Below are 16,754 nucleotides of genomic sequence, written 5' to 3'. Positions count from 1 at the left end.
GGGTAGCTTTTTGTAAGATACTTGTCTAATATGTGAGCCAACATCAGATTGGTATGAGCTATGCAAACATCATATTATTTTGTGGTTGTGCCACATTCTCTTCTTTAGATTCCAGTATTAGAAGACATGTATCATTCCTTTTTCTATAAATGGAGGGATGAAATGAAAAAAATTAAGTGTAATTTAGTGACTTACCCAATATTATGACATACCCAGTAGAGGAGGGAGTTAGTACAAAGTCCCCATTTCTGATTCCTGGTTAATCCATCTGTGAACAACTGCATTTTTGTCTCTTGCAGCCTGAGCTATATTTGAATTTAATATTCAGGAACAAATTTTATTAATTGTTTTGTGTGAATTTATGTATGGTGTTCTTGCCAGAATTCTTTATTACACTTTATTTGTGTAATTTGATTTCTCCTGAGCATCATGATGACCCATCATTTTACCTAACCCTGTACTTTGTAGACACAGCAACTGAGAAGAATGGAAGGCATATTTAAAAGCCAAACTTAACTAGCTGCAAAATATGAAACACAGTAATGATAGAAATAAAATCTTGGCATATTTTAAGATAGATTGGATATAAATTATAGCAACCTGGGGGCAGTAAAATTGATATATGGACAGTAACATACCAAACTAATGTAGCAATTACAGTTCTATTTAGTAATAGCACATAAGTAGAAACTTCCAGCTCTAAACAAAATTTATGTACCCTTGTACTCTTTATGTTGTGTCATCTCCTACAAGAAAACATACTTAGATATGATAGGCATGGATTGTTTTTACTCAAGTAGATACACATTAAGTATAAAGTGCCCAGAAAATGGTAACTTTCAAAATATTTCAAAATTACATTTATTTACTGTTTTTTACTCCCAGTGCTTGCATTTGTCTTAACATACAGATTCAAATCACCAACTCTACTCATTCAACCTGATGATTAGCAGCAAGTATAAGAAGCTAAAATTTCTATAGGTTCCAGGCAGGGTTGTCGTTGTTGTTGTTGTTCTTGTTGTTGTTCTTGTTCTTGTTCTTGTTTTAATGTCAACTTGGTGTCACTTATTAGTGAATAATGTGAACAGTGACCAACTCAAAAGTACATGTCCCAACTAAAAAGGTTGACCACTACTTACTTTGTTCCAGCAAGTAACTCCCATGTTGAAATGTGAACCCAGTGTTGCTGGATCTTCAAAGTTTTCAAAAGCAGGCAGAAATTTTGATTTTTGTAGGTATTAACTAATTCCAATTTTAAAACACCAATAAGCATGTCTCTGGTCCGTAGCTTCTCACCTGGAACTAAGCAGAGACATGATTCTATAGTAATGGATCATGGTGCCCTTCAGTAAGGATCTTGGTACTGTTCAGGTTCCCACTGTCCTTTGCTTTTTCATTGTCTGTTTAATCTGTATCATAAGAAAGCCATAGAATATTTCCTTTAGGGGCACCTGGATGGCTCAGTTGGCTAAGCATCCAACTTCAGCTCAGGTCATAATCTTGCGGTTTGTGAGTTCAAGCCCCACATTGGGCTCTGCATTGACAGTGAAGTGCATGCTTGGGATTCTCTATCTCCCCCTATCCTGCTTTCTCTCTCTCTCCCTCCCTCTCTCAAAATAAATCAATAAACTTAAAAAAAGAATATTTCCATTATATCTTCATAGATGGAAACGCTTGTCACAGTTGTAAACAATGATCATGAAAAGACCATGCATTTTTTCTCTTTGCAGCCTTCAATGATTGTTATTGTTCCCTACAGCCCAGTGTTATTGATCTCCTTAAATAAAACTTAATTATGCAAAGCTTCCTATTAAATCAAATTTTGATTATTTGAACTTAAAGGAAAGGATATGGATTATTTATTTTCTATACTCCCTCTTGAGAAAGTAAAGTACATGATTTGTTTGTTGTTCCATCTCATTTCTAGGACATTCTCTGGCAAATAGAGTGTTGAATGAAATCAATTTGTTAATAGAATTTTGTGATTTTAGTCATTCATTCATTAAGTAAACTTTCCTTAAGAATATCCAAACTTTTTTTCTTAATTCTCCTTCCTAGAAAAGTAAAATAAGATTGGATCATGCTATGTATCTCTAGGCAGATGTCTGATTGCTGCTTTGTTAATCAGAACGTTTACCCTGTATACCAAATACCCTTAGAGGGAAAAAGTCCACTAGCAAAAAAACAAAAACAAAAGAAACAAGTTAAGTTCTCATTAATTATAAACTTATTTTTAGTCTAAAGGATTAGAATTTGACTGCTCAAAACTATTTAACTTTGTGTAAAAAAAATTAGTGCTCATATTTGATGAATAATAATGGACCTTGGCTCACCTGACTATTTTCTACAAAGACAAATTTTTAAAAATTAGACCTCAAAAACAGTATTTGATGGTCATGTAGATATCAAGATAAAAGTGAACTTCCAACTTCAAACAAGTTCAAATTCATGTGTTCTTAGAATCTCTTCATATCCTTATTTTTTGAAGTTAAGATTTTTAGCAATATGCCAAATGACTCATCATGTCAATCAATCAATCATATACTTATGTCAGATCACATTCTATAGTAACAACAGGGCTGGATCACCAAAATTAATAGGAGCATCAAAGTATCCGATTCAGCCAGGGTCACCTGTGATAACTTAACCAAAATCAAAAATTGCCCCATGCATGGAGAGAGACATACATACTAGCATAATATGGTCTGTTTATGTTGGTTACATTTAATGGTTATATTCTTCATTTGAACTCTGGATGTGTCATCAAACTAGATGACAAACTTGGAGACTAGAATGCCTTTCTGTAAAAAGTTTGGCTGAAAAGTCTTTCTGAAAAGTTGGCTGATAAACAACAAAATACATTTGTTTTCCATAAGGATTTGCATTTTCGTTTTGAGGTTCATCTTTCTCATATTATAGCTTACTAAGGGTAGTAAGCAGAATAATGGCTCTTGAAGATACCCATGTCCTAATCTGCAGAATCTGTGAATATATTAAGTTACATGGCAAAGGAGAACTAAGCTTGCAAATAAAATTACAGCTGCTAATCAGCTGACCTTTTGACAGGGAGAGAGTCCTGGATTACCCAAATTGGCTCAATGTAATCACAAGGTGGAACAGGGGATTGGAAGAGAGAATCAGGAATGAAAGTGTGAGAAACCCTGAGCCTGATAGAGCAACAGGGCCGTGAGCCAAGGAAAATAAGCACGCTATCTAAAACTGCAAAAGGCAGGGGAATAGATTCTCCCCTAGAGCCTGCAGAAAGGAATGCATACTTTCTAACACCTGTCACCACCCCCAGTGATATCCATTCAGGGATTCTGACCTATAGAACTGTAAAATATATTAAGTTTGTGCCGTTATAAACCAATCACTAAGTTTGTAATAATTTGTAACAGTAGCCAAGAAAACTAATACACTGAGGAACTTTAATTTTTTTCAGAAGACTGTCACTAAAATTGCATCAATAAAAAAAAAGTTAACATTTTCAAACTTTTATTAAAACATGGTGTATTTCTTCATTCATTTCCTTTCAGGAGATGATCCACAGCAGCCAAGTGGACATTTCAAGAAGCAGCCAGGAAATGGAAAGAAATGAACAAGCAGCCTCCAAAGCACACAAAAGTGACGTTCTTGAAACAGAAATGGTAACTACTTAGAAACACAATACTTTCCCATTTCCAAAACTGTGTGGAAATTCTAACCTCATTGTAAACAATTGCTTTTAATGTCCTTTATGTATTTAATACCAATATACATCAGCATCTATTTCCCCATTTTGGCACTGATGTTCTTTGAAAAATAAAATGATCATGCTAAAATTTTAAGTGCACTTTAGTTGTTAATTTATACATGTTCTGTTATACCATGAGCCCATGCATTAAAACAAGGGATAGAGGGGCACCTGGGTAGTTCAGTTGGTTAAGCATCTGACTCTTGATTTTGGCTCAAGATTTGACTCTTGATTTTGGCTCCCAGGATCATGGGGTCATGCTGAATGTGACCCTGCTTAAGATATTCTCTCTCTCTCTCTCTCTCTCTCTCTCTCTCTCCCTCTCTCCCTCCTCTGTCCCTCCCCCCTGCTTGCTCTCTCTCCCTCTCTCTCAAATTAAAAATTAATTAATTAAGGGATAGAAGTTTAGTTAGCATCTCTCAAAGTGCACCGACTCTTGAATGAAAATCACTGTGAAATGAAGAATATATATGCAGTACTAAAATAACTGACTTCTTAAAAACATTTATTTATTTAAAATTATCTTTAAACACAGGCCTCTCATCTTGAAAAGCACACTGAAGAAATAAACCAAGCTTCTCAGTTCCATCAATGTGTTCAAGAAACAGGTGAGAATCTGGTATTATTTGACCCCAGTATGCCTTTCTCCTACTCATGTGTCTGGGTTTGAATGGAGGACTTCCAAAGCATAATCCCTCCCACTAAGTACATTTAATAACTATGACTCACAGTCCCAAAGGAGACAAAGTAGTATTTCTATACATAATTAGGTTCTGCCTATGGTAACAGATGCAATAAGCTTCTAAAATAGTTCACTGCCCATCAGTCTTATGAATTCATCCTAACAGCCTAGAAGGTGATACGCCAGTCATCTCTGAATTGCTTTTTGCCTCGGGCACCTACAGTAAAACTTAATGTTTATCAAGTTCCCTAAGAACAGAAATGTTATCTAAATTGTATTACTTTTAATAACAGATTTTAACACTTCTAAATTCAGTTTTCAACCTACATACATGAAATTAAACTATAGACAAATCTGTACGAGTTTGCATAAGACAGGTACAGGCTGTCTTGCCCATAAAAGGGGAATGAGAAGTTTTGTTGCCTTGAAGAGCTAAAAGGGAAGATTTAAGCCAATTGTGACCCAATCATTACTTGAGTCTGTCTGTATTTTTGGCTTTATTTTGGTTTTGCAAAGGAAGCAGGTATTCCTTTTCTGTCCTTCTTGTGTGCTTTTCTTGTTTTATAACTTATATTATTTTTTCCTAACCATGAAAGTAAAACATGCTTGTAGAAAACTTGAAAAATATATACAATTAAAATAACAGTTCCTTCAATTACGACTTCTCGTCTAGAGATAACCACCACCATTGTTCTCCCTATATTTCTTGACACTAACTTACATAATGAAATGGTGCCATATGCATATATTTGTACCTTGAACCTTTTCATTTAACATATATTGTGAGAAGCTTCCTTCTCAAACATCATGTTTATTAGTTACATAACATCCCTGGTATTCTTTTCTGTTTGCAGTCATTGATACACCTGAGGATGAAGAGATTCCAAAGGTTTCAACAAAGTTTTTAAAAGAGCAATTTGAAAAGTCTGCCCAGGAAAAGGTCCTTTATTCTGAGAAAGAGATGACCCCAGCCAAGCAGATTAAGGTAAAACAATATCGCTATATGGAAACATATTAAGTGTAAAACCAGATGTAAATGCATAGCATTTTCAAATTATTGAATGTTTTATGTGGTTTTTCAACTAAATCTGGAGCCATTACTTTTTTCCCCCCATAAGGAGAATATTATTCTACATGAGAAAAGCAGTAGAGTTAAAACTTTTCTCACTAAAAAAAAATAGGGAAGAAAAAATTATATATGCTCTAAAGTTTAATAACTAGCATTAGATAAAATAATAAAGTCAATTTTAAATGTCAGATACTCTGCTTAAAATTCCAAGGAAAACAAAATAATTCTCAAAAGCACTTTAAGACTTTTACTGTTATCCCTCCAGATTACTCAGCACAGTGTATTAAGTAAAGGAGGAAGAAAAATCAAGATTATGTGTAAATGTTAAAATACTGACTTGTTGATATATTGAATGGGGAATAGAACCCTAAAAGCACAAATGAATTATAGGAAAGATAGTAACAAAACTGAATATTGCTTCTAAGTAGGTCTTTAAAAAGAGTCTGTCTTCTGCTATTTCCAAAGGAGATATCATAGCAGGTGGACAGGTAAGGGACAGTGCCTAGGAAATCTTCACCACTACACCCATTTTTATAAGATTTGACTTTCTTTCCCTTCAAGATTGAAAGTGAATATGAAGAGAGTTTAAAACCATCATCAGTTGTGGGTCCCTCTTCTACTTCTTGCACTTCGACCAGCCAGAGGAAGGAAACATCAACCACAAAACATGGCACCCACAGTGCCACTTCCTCAACTCTAGCACAAGTTAATGCCACTCCTACGGGAAAGACAGAAGAATTTCCTCCTCCCCCACCTGAAATATTTCAAGCTCCAATAGATGCGACAGCATTTTCCCAGTCCCCTGAATTCCCCAACCCTCCTAGAACACCACCAGTACCCAAAGAATTATATTCTAAGCAAAGAAATTTGTACGAATTAAACCGTTTATATAAACACATCCATCCTGAGTTAAGAAAAAACTTAGAAAAACATTATATCAGTGAGGTTTCTGAAATTGTCTCTAGTCAAGTGAACCCAGGGAGCTCAGTTTTAGCAGATGTGCAACAAGCCCGGTATGTTTTTGAAAATACAAATGACAGTTCTCAAAAAGCTCTGAACTCAGAAAGAGAACACTTGGAGTGGGATGAAATTCTGAAGGGGGAGGTGCAGTCCATGAGATGGATCTTTGAGAATCAGCCATTAGATTCCATCAACAACGGCTCTCCAGATGAAGATAACATCAACGGGGGCATTGCTGATCAAGAAATCATTGCTGGTGGTGATGTGAAATATACAACATGGATGTTTGAAACCCAACCCATAGATGCACTGGGTGATCATTCCTCTGGCATGGAAGAAAATGCTGAGAAAATTCCTGAACTAGCCAGAGGAGATGTCCGCGCAGCCCGGTGGATGTTTGAAACAAAGCCATTAGACTCAATGAATAAAATGCACCAAGGTCAAGAAGAATCAGTGGTAACCACCATAAAGGACATCACCGGTGGGGATGTCAAGACTGTGAGGTATATGTTTGAAACTCAACATCTGGATCAGCTTGGACAGCTTCATTCAGTGGATGAAGTTCACCTTCTGCAACTCAGGTCTGAACTCAAAGAGATTAAAGGAAATGTGAAGAGAAGTATAAAATGTTTTGAAACTCAACCATTATATGTTATTAGGGATGGTTTAGGTCAAATGCTAGAAATTAAAACTGTTCACAGAGAAGATGTTGAAAAGGGAGATGTGAGAACAGCACGTTGGATGTTTGAAACACAGCCCTTGGACACAATTAACAAGGATATCACAGAAATTAAAGTTGTCCGAGGAATATCCATGGAAGAAAATGTCAAAGGTGGGGTGAGTAGGGCAAAGTGGTTATTTGAAACTCAACCTTTGGAGAAAATCAAAGAAGACTCAGAAGAGGTCATCATTGAAAAGGAAACAATAATAGGTACAGATGTCTCCAGAAAGTGTTGGATGTTTGAAACACAGCCATTAGACATTCTAAAAGAAGTTTCTGATGCAGATTCTCTAAGATCTGAAGAGATAATAGGGGGTGATGTACAAACTACTAAGCATCTATTTGAAACACTTCCAATAGAGGCTTTAAAAGATAGCCCTGATGTAGGAAAACTTCAAAAAATTACTGCCTCTGAAGAAGAAAAGGGGGATGTTAGACACCAAAAATGGGTTTTCGAAACCCAACCTCTGGAAGACATTAGAGAAGATAAAAAAGAGTACATACGAACAGTGAAACTTGAAGAAGTTGACAGAGGTGATGTAAAGAATTACACACATATCTTTGAATCGAAAAATTTAATTAAATTTGATGCATCACATAAAATACAGGTGGAAGGAGTCACGAGAGGTGCTGTAGAGTTAAATAAATCACTCTTTGAAACAACACCACTATATGCCATTCAAGATCACCTTGGAAAATATCATCAAGTAAAGACAGTCCAACAAGAAGAAATCCTAAGAGGTGATGTACGGAGTTGTAGGTGGCTCTTTGAAACAAGGCCCATTGACCAGTTTGATGAAAGCATTCATAAATTCCAGATAATTAGAGGAATATCTGCTCAAGAAATACAGACTGGAAATGTGAAGTCTGCTAAGTGGCTATTTGAAACTCAACCTCTTGATTCAATTAAATATTTTAGTAATATGGAAGAAGTAGAAAGTAAAACTGAACAAGCTACAGATATTGTTAAAGGGGATGTCAAAACTTGTAGATGGCTTTTTGAAACCCAACCAATGGAGTCTCTTTATGAAAAAGTTTCATTAATGAGTGACTGTGAAGAAATTCGTAAAGGAGATGTCAAAGCCTGCACTTGGCTCTTTGAAACTAAGCCTCTTGATACCATAAAAGATGACTCTGAAGCAACAGTCAAATTGCAAACTGTAAAACAGGAGGAGATCCAAGGTGGGGATGTTCGTACAGCATGTTTTCTTTTTGAGACAGAAAATTTGGACAGCATACAAGGAGAAGAAGGAAAAGAAATCAAGGCCATGGAAATGGATATCCAAGCCGGAGATGTCTCCAGCATGAGGCATAAGTTTGAAAATCAGTCCTTAGATTCTATAAGTTCCAGTTCAGAGGAAGTTTTGAAAAAGATCAAAGCCCTAAAGACTGAAGATATTCAGAAAGGCAATGTTTTAAATTGTAGGTGGCTTTTTGAAAACCAGCCAATTGATATGATAAAAGAGAGCCAAGAAGGTGATGAATTAGTTAAGACAGTGACAGACATACAAGGTGGGGATGTAAGGAAGGGGTGTTTTATTTTTGAGACTTTTTCTTTAGATGAGATTAAAGAAGAATCTGACTGTATCAGTACCAAGAAAACAATTGCTGAAGAAGTAATAAAGGGTGACGTAAAAAGCTATAGAATGCTCTTTGAAACCCAGCCACTCTATGCAATTCAAGACCGAGAAGGGTATTATCATGAAGTGACAACAGTTAAAAAGGAAGAGGTGATTCATGGAGATGTACGAGGAACGAGGTGGCTTTTTGAAACAAAACCATTAGACTCAATTAATCAGTCAAAGACTGTGTATGTTATTAAATCTGTCACACAAGAAGACATTCAGAAGGGAGATGTTAGTTCTGTCAGATACAGATTTGAAACCCAGCCATTGGATCAGATTTCAGAAGAATCACGTGATACCGTGTCCACTGTAGACTATATTCAAGGTGGAGATGTAAAAACAAGTAAACAACTTTTTGAATCTGAAAATTTTGATAAGAATACATATATAAGAACAGTAAGTGTCAATGAAATACAAAAGGGCAATGTTAAAACATCTACTTGGCTGTTTGAGACGCACACTATAGATGAACTGAGAGGAGAAGGGTCAGAATACGAAAATATCAAAACCGTCACCCAGGAAGATATACAGAAAGGTGATGTTAAGCAGGCAGTATGGCTTTTTGAAAATCAGACTTTGGACTCTATTAAGGAAGCAGATGAGAGCACCACAAAAATCATCAAGGAAGAAATCCCTCCTTCTGATGTCAAAACAACTACATGGCTCTTTGAAACTACACCCCTTCATGAATTTAATGAAAGTAGGGTAGAGAAGGTAGAAATTATTGGCAAGAGCATTAAGGAAACGTTGGAAGAACTCTATTCTCAAAAAGTTATTGAGGCTCCTGGAATCATCATTGAAGCTGATGAAGTTGGGGATGTTCGAATGGCAAAATACAAGCTAATGAATCAAGCCTCTCCTGAGATACAGAAAGAAGAAATTATTAGGGTTGATCTCAGAAATATAATGGTGAACCTACTCTCCAAACGAGACTGTACAAAAAGGGAGATTTTGGTTAGTGAAGAAGAAAAGGGAAATGTTAATTTGACCAAAACTCAATTATTAAACAGATCAACAGAATTTCATGCTGAAAAAGAAGAAATAGTGAGTGGTGATGTACAACAAGCAATAAAAAACCTGTTCTCTGAGGAAAGATCTGTAAAGAAAGGCATTTTAATTCAAGAAGATGAAAAAGGAGATATTAACATGACTATCTATTGTCTTCTTCATGAAAACACTGGTGACACAATTGAGCGTGAAGAAGTAATAGGGGGTGATGTGAAACGTACCATTCATAGTTTGCTATCTTCCATATCAAACAATAAAATATCTGAAAGGGCTAAAATTGATGCCTCTGAGAGGGGAAATGTTCAGTTTTTCACAACATGCATAGAAATTGGAGCTTTGGATTATCTTAAGCAACTCCAGACAGGGTCAAATGAAACACTAACAGCTGGGAAACAAGAAAGAGAGGAAGAAATAATTGGTGGTGATGTGGAGGGCACAAAACTGTTACTGAAGAAAAGGCAATCTCGGGTTGAACGTACTATTAACGAAACTGACATCATCCCAGGAGATGTGCAGAATACAGTTAAGGTTTTTATGACAGAGCCTCAGACTACATTTTGCAAGACACCCAAAGGAGAAATTATAAAAGGTGATTTGAAATCAACCCTAAATTCCCTCAACCAGGCCATAAATCAGAAAACAGTAGCTAAAACAGAAGAAATTATAAAAAGTGACATGCTGGCCACATTCAAGTCACTTAAGGAATCAAGCCACCAATGGAAAGAATCTAAACAACCCAATGCCATCCCTGATGATATTGAGAAAGCTATTGAATGCCTTGAAAAGACTGCAAACACAAGGACAGAAATCCTGAAAAAGGAGCTTATCCGAGATGACCTTGAAATGTCATTAAGGAATCTGAAAAAAGCACAGAGAGCTTTTAAAGAGGTGGATAAGAAAAGTGTAATGAAAGAAGATGTGAAGGCGGTGATGGTAGGTTCTTCAGAAGAGCAGAAAACAAAGATTCATCAGGTGGCTGAGCAGAGGGACAAAAAAAGTGTTCTTCAGCCAAGACCAGGACCTTTTGAACCAGCATCCAGGTGGCAAGGGGGAACAGATACTCCCAATCAAACTACAGGCAAATCTTGTCATGGGAATTTAATAGAAGAAAGAACTGAACTTAATCTTCCAAAAGCCCCAAAAGGCACCATAAAGATTGTCATAGATCGTGAACAAAACAACGATGCTCTTGAGAAAAACCTTAGAAGACTATCTAATTCACACCACAAAGCTAGTAAAAATGTGTTGGAATCAGGGGACAAAATGGGTGTCTGGATGGATACCACAGCAGAGCAGCATTTTGGTGATGAACATATGAGCAGACAATTGACTTCAACTGTGTCAGCTCAGGCAAATCTAAAAACTAAGGAATCAGAGACAGTGAGAGAACAGAAGAAGGATGCGGTCTTTACCCAATCTGTTGATAAAACAATTGGAAGGCAACAGACTCAAACTTGCGAACTGAGAAATGACCACCAGAAGATTGAGTCTTTCTCTGTAAAGAGTCCAAAAAATACCAAACAGACTAAAATATCAACAGATAAACAAAGCCCTAAGCCCAGTCCAACCCAGAGTCTAGTCAACAAGACAGTTGTGGAAACTTGCGAAGTTTCAGAGGACTTTCAGAAGCAAACTTCGTTAAAGCAAGAAATACAATGTTCTAGTAAAGGTATAAGGAAGAAGAACATGAACCCTCAGCCAATTTTGCGTATAGATCAAGACATATCAAATACAACAGAAGTAAAAGTCTCCCCAAAAAGCCACAGTAAATTTAAGGCAAGTGACAAAAAGCAGGCTGATGTTCATCTGAAGAGTCAGGACTTTCTAATGAGGACAAATACTTCCACAGACTTAAAAAGGGCAATGGAAATGTCCTTTAATTCAATCAGCTTTAACCCTGAAAATAATTTAAAAGAAAGTGAGTGTTCTCTTCCACCTCCATCTCCACCTCCTGCTCCACCTTCCAATGCATCGTCCGAAATTGAATTTCCTCTTCCTCCTCCACCTCCTTTAATGATGTTGCCTGAAAAAAACGTTTTTCCTCCCTCACTGTCCACAGAGATGATAAAGGCTGAATTTGAAAGTTTCCCAGGCCTCCCTCTTCCTCCACCACCAGAAGATGAGAAATCTGAATGTCTGTCAATGTTTCCGCCACCTCCCCCTCCTCCAACCCCATCTCTTAAACCATCGCATCTCCTTCCCTCCTCTGTTCAAGAAAAGCGAAGTGGAGCAATCATACAATATTCCCAAGAAGAAGCCTCAAGTTCGCAGCAAACTCATTCTCAGGCTAAAGTCCTAACAGGAAAATCGGGAGTAATTTTGCCACCTCCCACATTCCCCAAACCCAAATTTTTCAAACAGATGGAAGATAAAAAGAATCATGGTTCCCCAAGAGGTGAATTGGAAAATTCCCCACCAGATATGGAATGTGAAGCCACTTCCTCGAAGGATCAGAAAAAAGTAATAATGGTGACTAGCAGTGAACACACAGAGATGAAGCAGAACTTATCTAGGAATCTTGATGAAAGCAAACAATTATCTATGGACTCTAAAAGATCTCTCTCACAGACAGTTCCAGAAACTTCACAACCCAAGGAAAACACAATAGCACCTCTGGTAAAATCGCATTCATTCTCAGCAGGCTCAGGACAACAAAGTCCAAAACCTTATATGAGAAAATTTAAGACACCTTTAATGATTGCTGAAGAAAAGTATAGACAACAAAGAGAAGAGCTTGAAAAACAGAAACATGAGAGTTCTTGCTACAAGATAGTCAAAACAGAAAGCCCAAATCAAAATATGTCAGAGCTGAAAAAGGAAGTGCTGTTACAAAAAACAAATGAGGTGTTTCCCCTACCCGGAATGGACTCTCAAAGTCATTCTCAAGTACTAGGAGTGGGCGCGGATAACCCCCCTTCCACAACACCAGCGGTGACGGTTGCTGCCAAGGGGCGCCAACGTACTCTACCAGCCTCAGAAGACAAAGATACCATGGAAAAGGAAGTTTTACAGAGCTCGAGGGACACGCTACAATCTATATCAGCTTGTGAAATTAAACAGAGTCACCAGGAATGTAAGACACAACAAGCACAACAGAAGTATGTGGAGGAGCAGTTGCACTTGCCCCAAAGAAAACCAGTTTCCCCAAGTTTCACAGTTAAGAGTACCAAGCTTCCAACTGCAGATCACAAATTAAATGAAACAGACCACATCTATGAAAGCCATAAAAAGCAATCTGAAGTTGATGTTCAAACCATTAGCAAACGACAGTACCAGAAAACTGAGAAAACTGAAGCAAGCACTGAATATAGTAATAAGCAATCTGTAGCTGAAAAATATTGTCAATTACCTAAGAAGGAGAAAAGAGTAACAATCAAATTGCCTACAGAACCCACAGGGAAAAGCCATGAAAATAAACTCAATATAGTTCATGAGAAGCAAAGAGAATATAGAGAATCTGAGGGCGGGAAACTTCCAGGAAACGAAAGAACAAATCAGGAAGCATCAATGACTGGTCCAAAGGAAGAGAGACTAACAGTTGAAAGAAAACAAGAACATTTGAATAAATCGGCACAGAAGGTAGTCACGCAAGAGGTTACTGATGTACATCTTGATTCACAGACACAGAATTTTCAGCAAACACAAATACAGACTTCTGAAAGTCAAGTTGAACATAAAAAATTGCCCGAGCCGTATAATAAGCTGCAGGAAGAAAAATGTCTTGGAGTCAAGGGCATACAACAGAAACAAGTCTTTTCTAATACTAAAGATTCAAAGCAAGAGATTACACAGAACAAATCTTTATTTTCCTCTGTGAAAGAATCCCAGCAGGATGATGGAAAATGTGCTATAAATATATTGGAATTCTTGAGAAAACGTGAAGAACTACAACAGATTTTGTCTAGGGTAAAACAGTTTGAAGCAGAGCCAGATAAAAATGGCCTTAAAACATTTCAGACACTGTTAAATATTATTCCAGTATGGCTATTAGGTGAAGAAAAAAGACAATATGGAGTTTGCATTGCTATGGAAAATAACATAGAAAAAATCAAAGAAGAAATAACGCATATTAAAACTCAAGCAGAGGAAATGCTTATGTCCTGTGAGGATATAATTCAAACAGCCGTGATATCCTCCAAAGCAGGAAAGCAGAGGCATAAACCCACCAGCCTTAACGAAACGTTACCTAAAATGCCTAATGTTAGTGAACAGCAAGAAAACACGATTGTAGAAAAAACAGAACACTGCCAAGTAGCAACTCACCATGAAGCAACTGCTCACAATCATGTGAAAACCCATCAGGAAATTAAATTAGATAATAGCAAGATCTCTCCTCCCTCCTTAAAAACACGCCCACCGTCACCAACTTTTATAACAATCGAGTCTACTGCCCGGCGAACGGAAACCTCTACTAAGGATGAGCTCTCTCAGTCCCCTAAAAAGGACAGTTTTGCTGAACCATCGCCAAGAACTCCCATGGCACAAACATCTAGAGTTGGCAGAGCAGATGCGTCCCCTCCTCCGCCCAGGAGTCGCTCTGAGCAGCTTGTCAAACTCAAAGACACCACTGCAAAGCTGTCCAGAGGGGGCGTCCCGTGCACATCAGGAACCCCGGTTCCGATTGTGGAGAAAAGGTCTGAGATCATCGCGTCTCCTGCAACACTTCGTCGTCAAATTAAGATAGAAACCCGTGGTAGGGACTCTCCACCCACAATCACAATACCTATAAGTGTAAACCATGTAGATAGTGGTTCCTTCAGAGGATCCATGGAAGCTCAAGAGGAAGTTAGGCAAGTGGAGAAAAGGGCGACTTACTTTCACAAAGACGCTGGGAATTCCGCGCAGCGCCTCCTGCCGGACACTGAAAGTTTTGACGCGGTGGAAATCATCCGCAAGGTCGAAGGGCCTCGCCGCTCAGAGCACACGCAGAGGTTTGAAGCCGCCAACCAAACTGTCCAAATGGCTGAAAATTTCGTGAGTGACCATGAAAATGAAATAAACAGATGGTTCAGGGAATTTGAAGATGGCCCAGCTTTTGAAGCAAAGTCAAATAGAAGAGTTTATACCAATGGAGAAACAAACCATAATATTAAACAAGAAAGTCATTCGTTTTGTAAGGAGGAATTTGGATTAACATCTCTAGAAAATACGAGTTTTACAGGCTTTTCTTGCAACCGTCCTAGAGAGCTACAAGAAAAAATCTCTGTCAAGCAGCCCAGCGTCCGCTCTGAAACAAGGACGCTAAGTGAACATTTCTCAGGTGTGGATGCATTTGAGGGCCAAGTTGTTGGGTCGAGGATGACGGTCTCTTCATCACATAGCTCAGAAGCTGGCAAATCTGGCTTTGACTTCAAGCATGCCCCGCCAACCTATGAAGATGTCATCGCTGGCCATATTTTAGATATTTCTGATTCACCTAAAGAACTCAGGAGGAATTTTCAGAAGGCATGGCAGGAGAGTGAAAGCGTTTTCAAAAGCGTGGGCTGTGCAACCTCAGATGCTTCTGCCACTGAGATGAGAACCATCTTCCACGAGGACTCTGCATTTATCAGTGGTAAACGAGAGTGTGCAGAGTGTGAAGATTAACCCGCTTAAAGGCACACGTCCCATAGCTAGGATGGCTTGCAGTTAGAAGGGTGCTTGGCAATAACCAAAAACTAACAGCTTTCCCTGGTGGAGGATCTCCTTCTCTTTACAATGCTCGCTCGCTCTTACTGCTTTCTTTTCACAAAAGCATCTAACACAGGATTCATCTGCACTGTGTGAGAATAACAACATAGATTGATTGAGACGTGTATTTGTCAAGGTAAATAAGACGAGGTAGAACAGCAGATACAATCATTGTTGCTGTGATAGCATTGACAATTATATGTAACAGTGTATTTATTAAAAACGGTACACACATAGCACATTATTTATATTTTCATTAAAAGTTAGTATTTTATCCACTTGTTTAAGACAATATGAGGTAATATCTATTGGCCTACTATTGACATATTTTTAACTGCCAGATTTGAGTGGTGTTGTGTTTGAATTCAACACAGCCTGCTAATAACCCAAGAAACAATTTATACCCTTCATGTGCGCTTTCATGATTTGTATTGATTGATATCTTTGATGAAAATACACATATGGAATTAGACCTTTTGTATATAGAATTATTGTTATTAAATTGGATGAGTTAGTGTTTTCTAATGGCACTATTTTTATTCTATAACTAATTTAATTTCACCTTTCTTAAACTCCAAATGATAGTTCACTTGGCCTCATTCACACATGAACATGGACAATACATTTTAAAAATTTGACTATATTTAGAAGGAGGGAAATTCAAAACACATGGAGTTAGTACATATTTTTTAACATCAGAAAACACTTTATTTCTTTTTATTTCTCTACGTTTTACAATTAATGAGGCTTTACAATAAAAAGATTTGACATAATTAATGTGCACCATTAACGTAGTCCATTCTTTTAAACAGATTTAAAGGAATAGGAAGTTTAAAAATAAAAACTGCTGAAACCAATAATTATCCCTCTGTCATATTTGCAACATATGTGTCTAGTTTATCAGATTAATATGACTTCTTAATGTGCTTGCTTCTGGCATAATCAAGCAAAGCTGTCCAATTAATTTCAAATGCTCAGTTTCTGTTAAGATAGCTAAAAGCATGTAGAAAAGACAAAAAGGAAAAAAAAAAACCCACCCGGTGTTAAATATAGAAATATGTGTCCTACCAAATAAACAAAGGAGATCTCTTACTAGCTCAAATTGAACATTGAGGCTCTAAAATACACACTTATTTGTAAAAGGAACCCTGAGCATATATGCCTTTATATATAACTTATATGAAAGCTTAGTTTGTCTCATGGGATTGTAGGGAGGATCAAAACAGTACTGAGGTGAAAGTTCTATGTCAGTTTTGAACCACTGTCTAAGCACTACTGTGATTCAC

The 16,754-nt window shown here is 37.4% G+C and overlaps 1 protein-coding gene across 1 annotated transcript in view; it reads left to right on the top strand.

Annotated features, from left to right (window-relative positions):
• XIRP2 (xin actin binding repeat containing 2) overlaps positions 1-16,754 on the top strand; it is a 72,993-nt gene that overhangs the window by 48,248 nt on the left and 7,991 nt on the right. Inside the window, exons 4-7 of the mRNA XM_049615548.1 lie at positions 3,537-3,647; positions 4,269-4,341; positions 5,270-5,400; positions 6,046-15,352. Coding sequence (XP_049471505.1) covers positions 3,537-3,647; positions 4,269-4,341; positions 5,270-5,400; positions 6,046-15,352 — 9,622 coding nt within the window. The remainder of the gene's footprint in view (positions 1-3,536; positions 3,648-4,268; positions 4,342-5,269; positions 5,401-6,045; positions 15,353-16,754) is intronic.

Source organism: Panthera uncia, assembly GCF_023721935.1.
Source record: "Panthera uncia isolate 11264 chromosome C1 unlocalized genomic scaffold, Puncia_PCG_1.0 HiC_scaffold_3, whole genome shotgun sequence".
Lineage (NCBI taxonomy): Eukaryota > Metazoa > Chordata > Mammalia > Carnivora > Felidae > Panthera > Panthera uncia.
The sequence above is the reverse complement of the archived record's forward strand: the minus strand, read 5'-3'. Positions and strand labels throughout refer to the sequence as shown.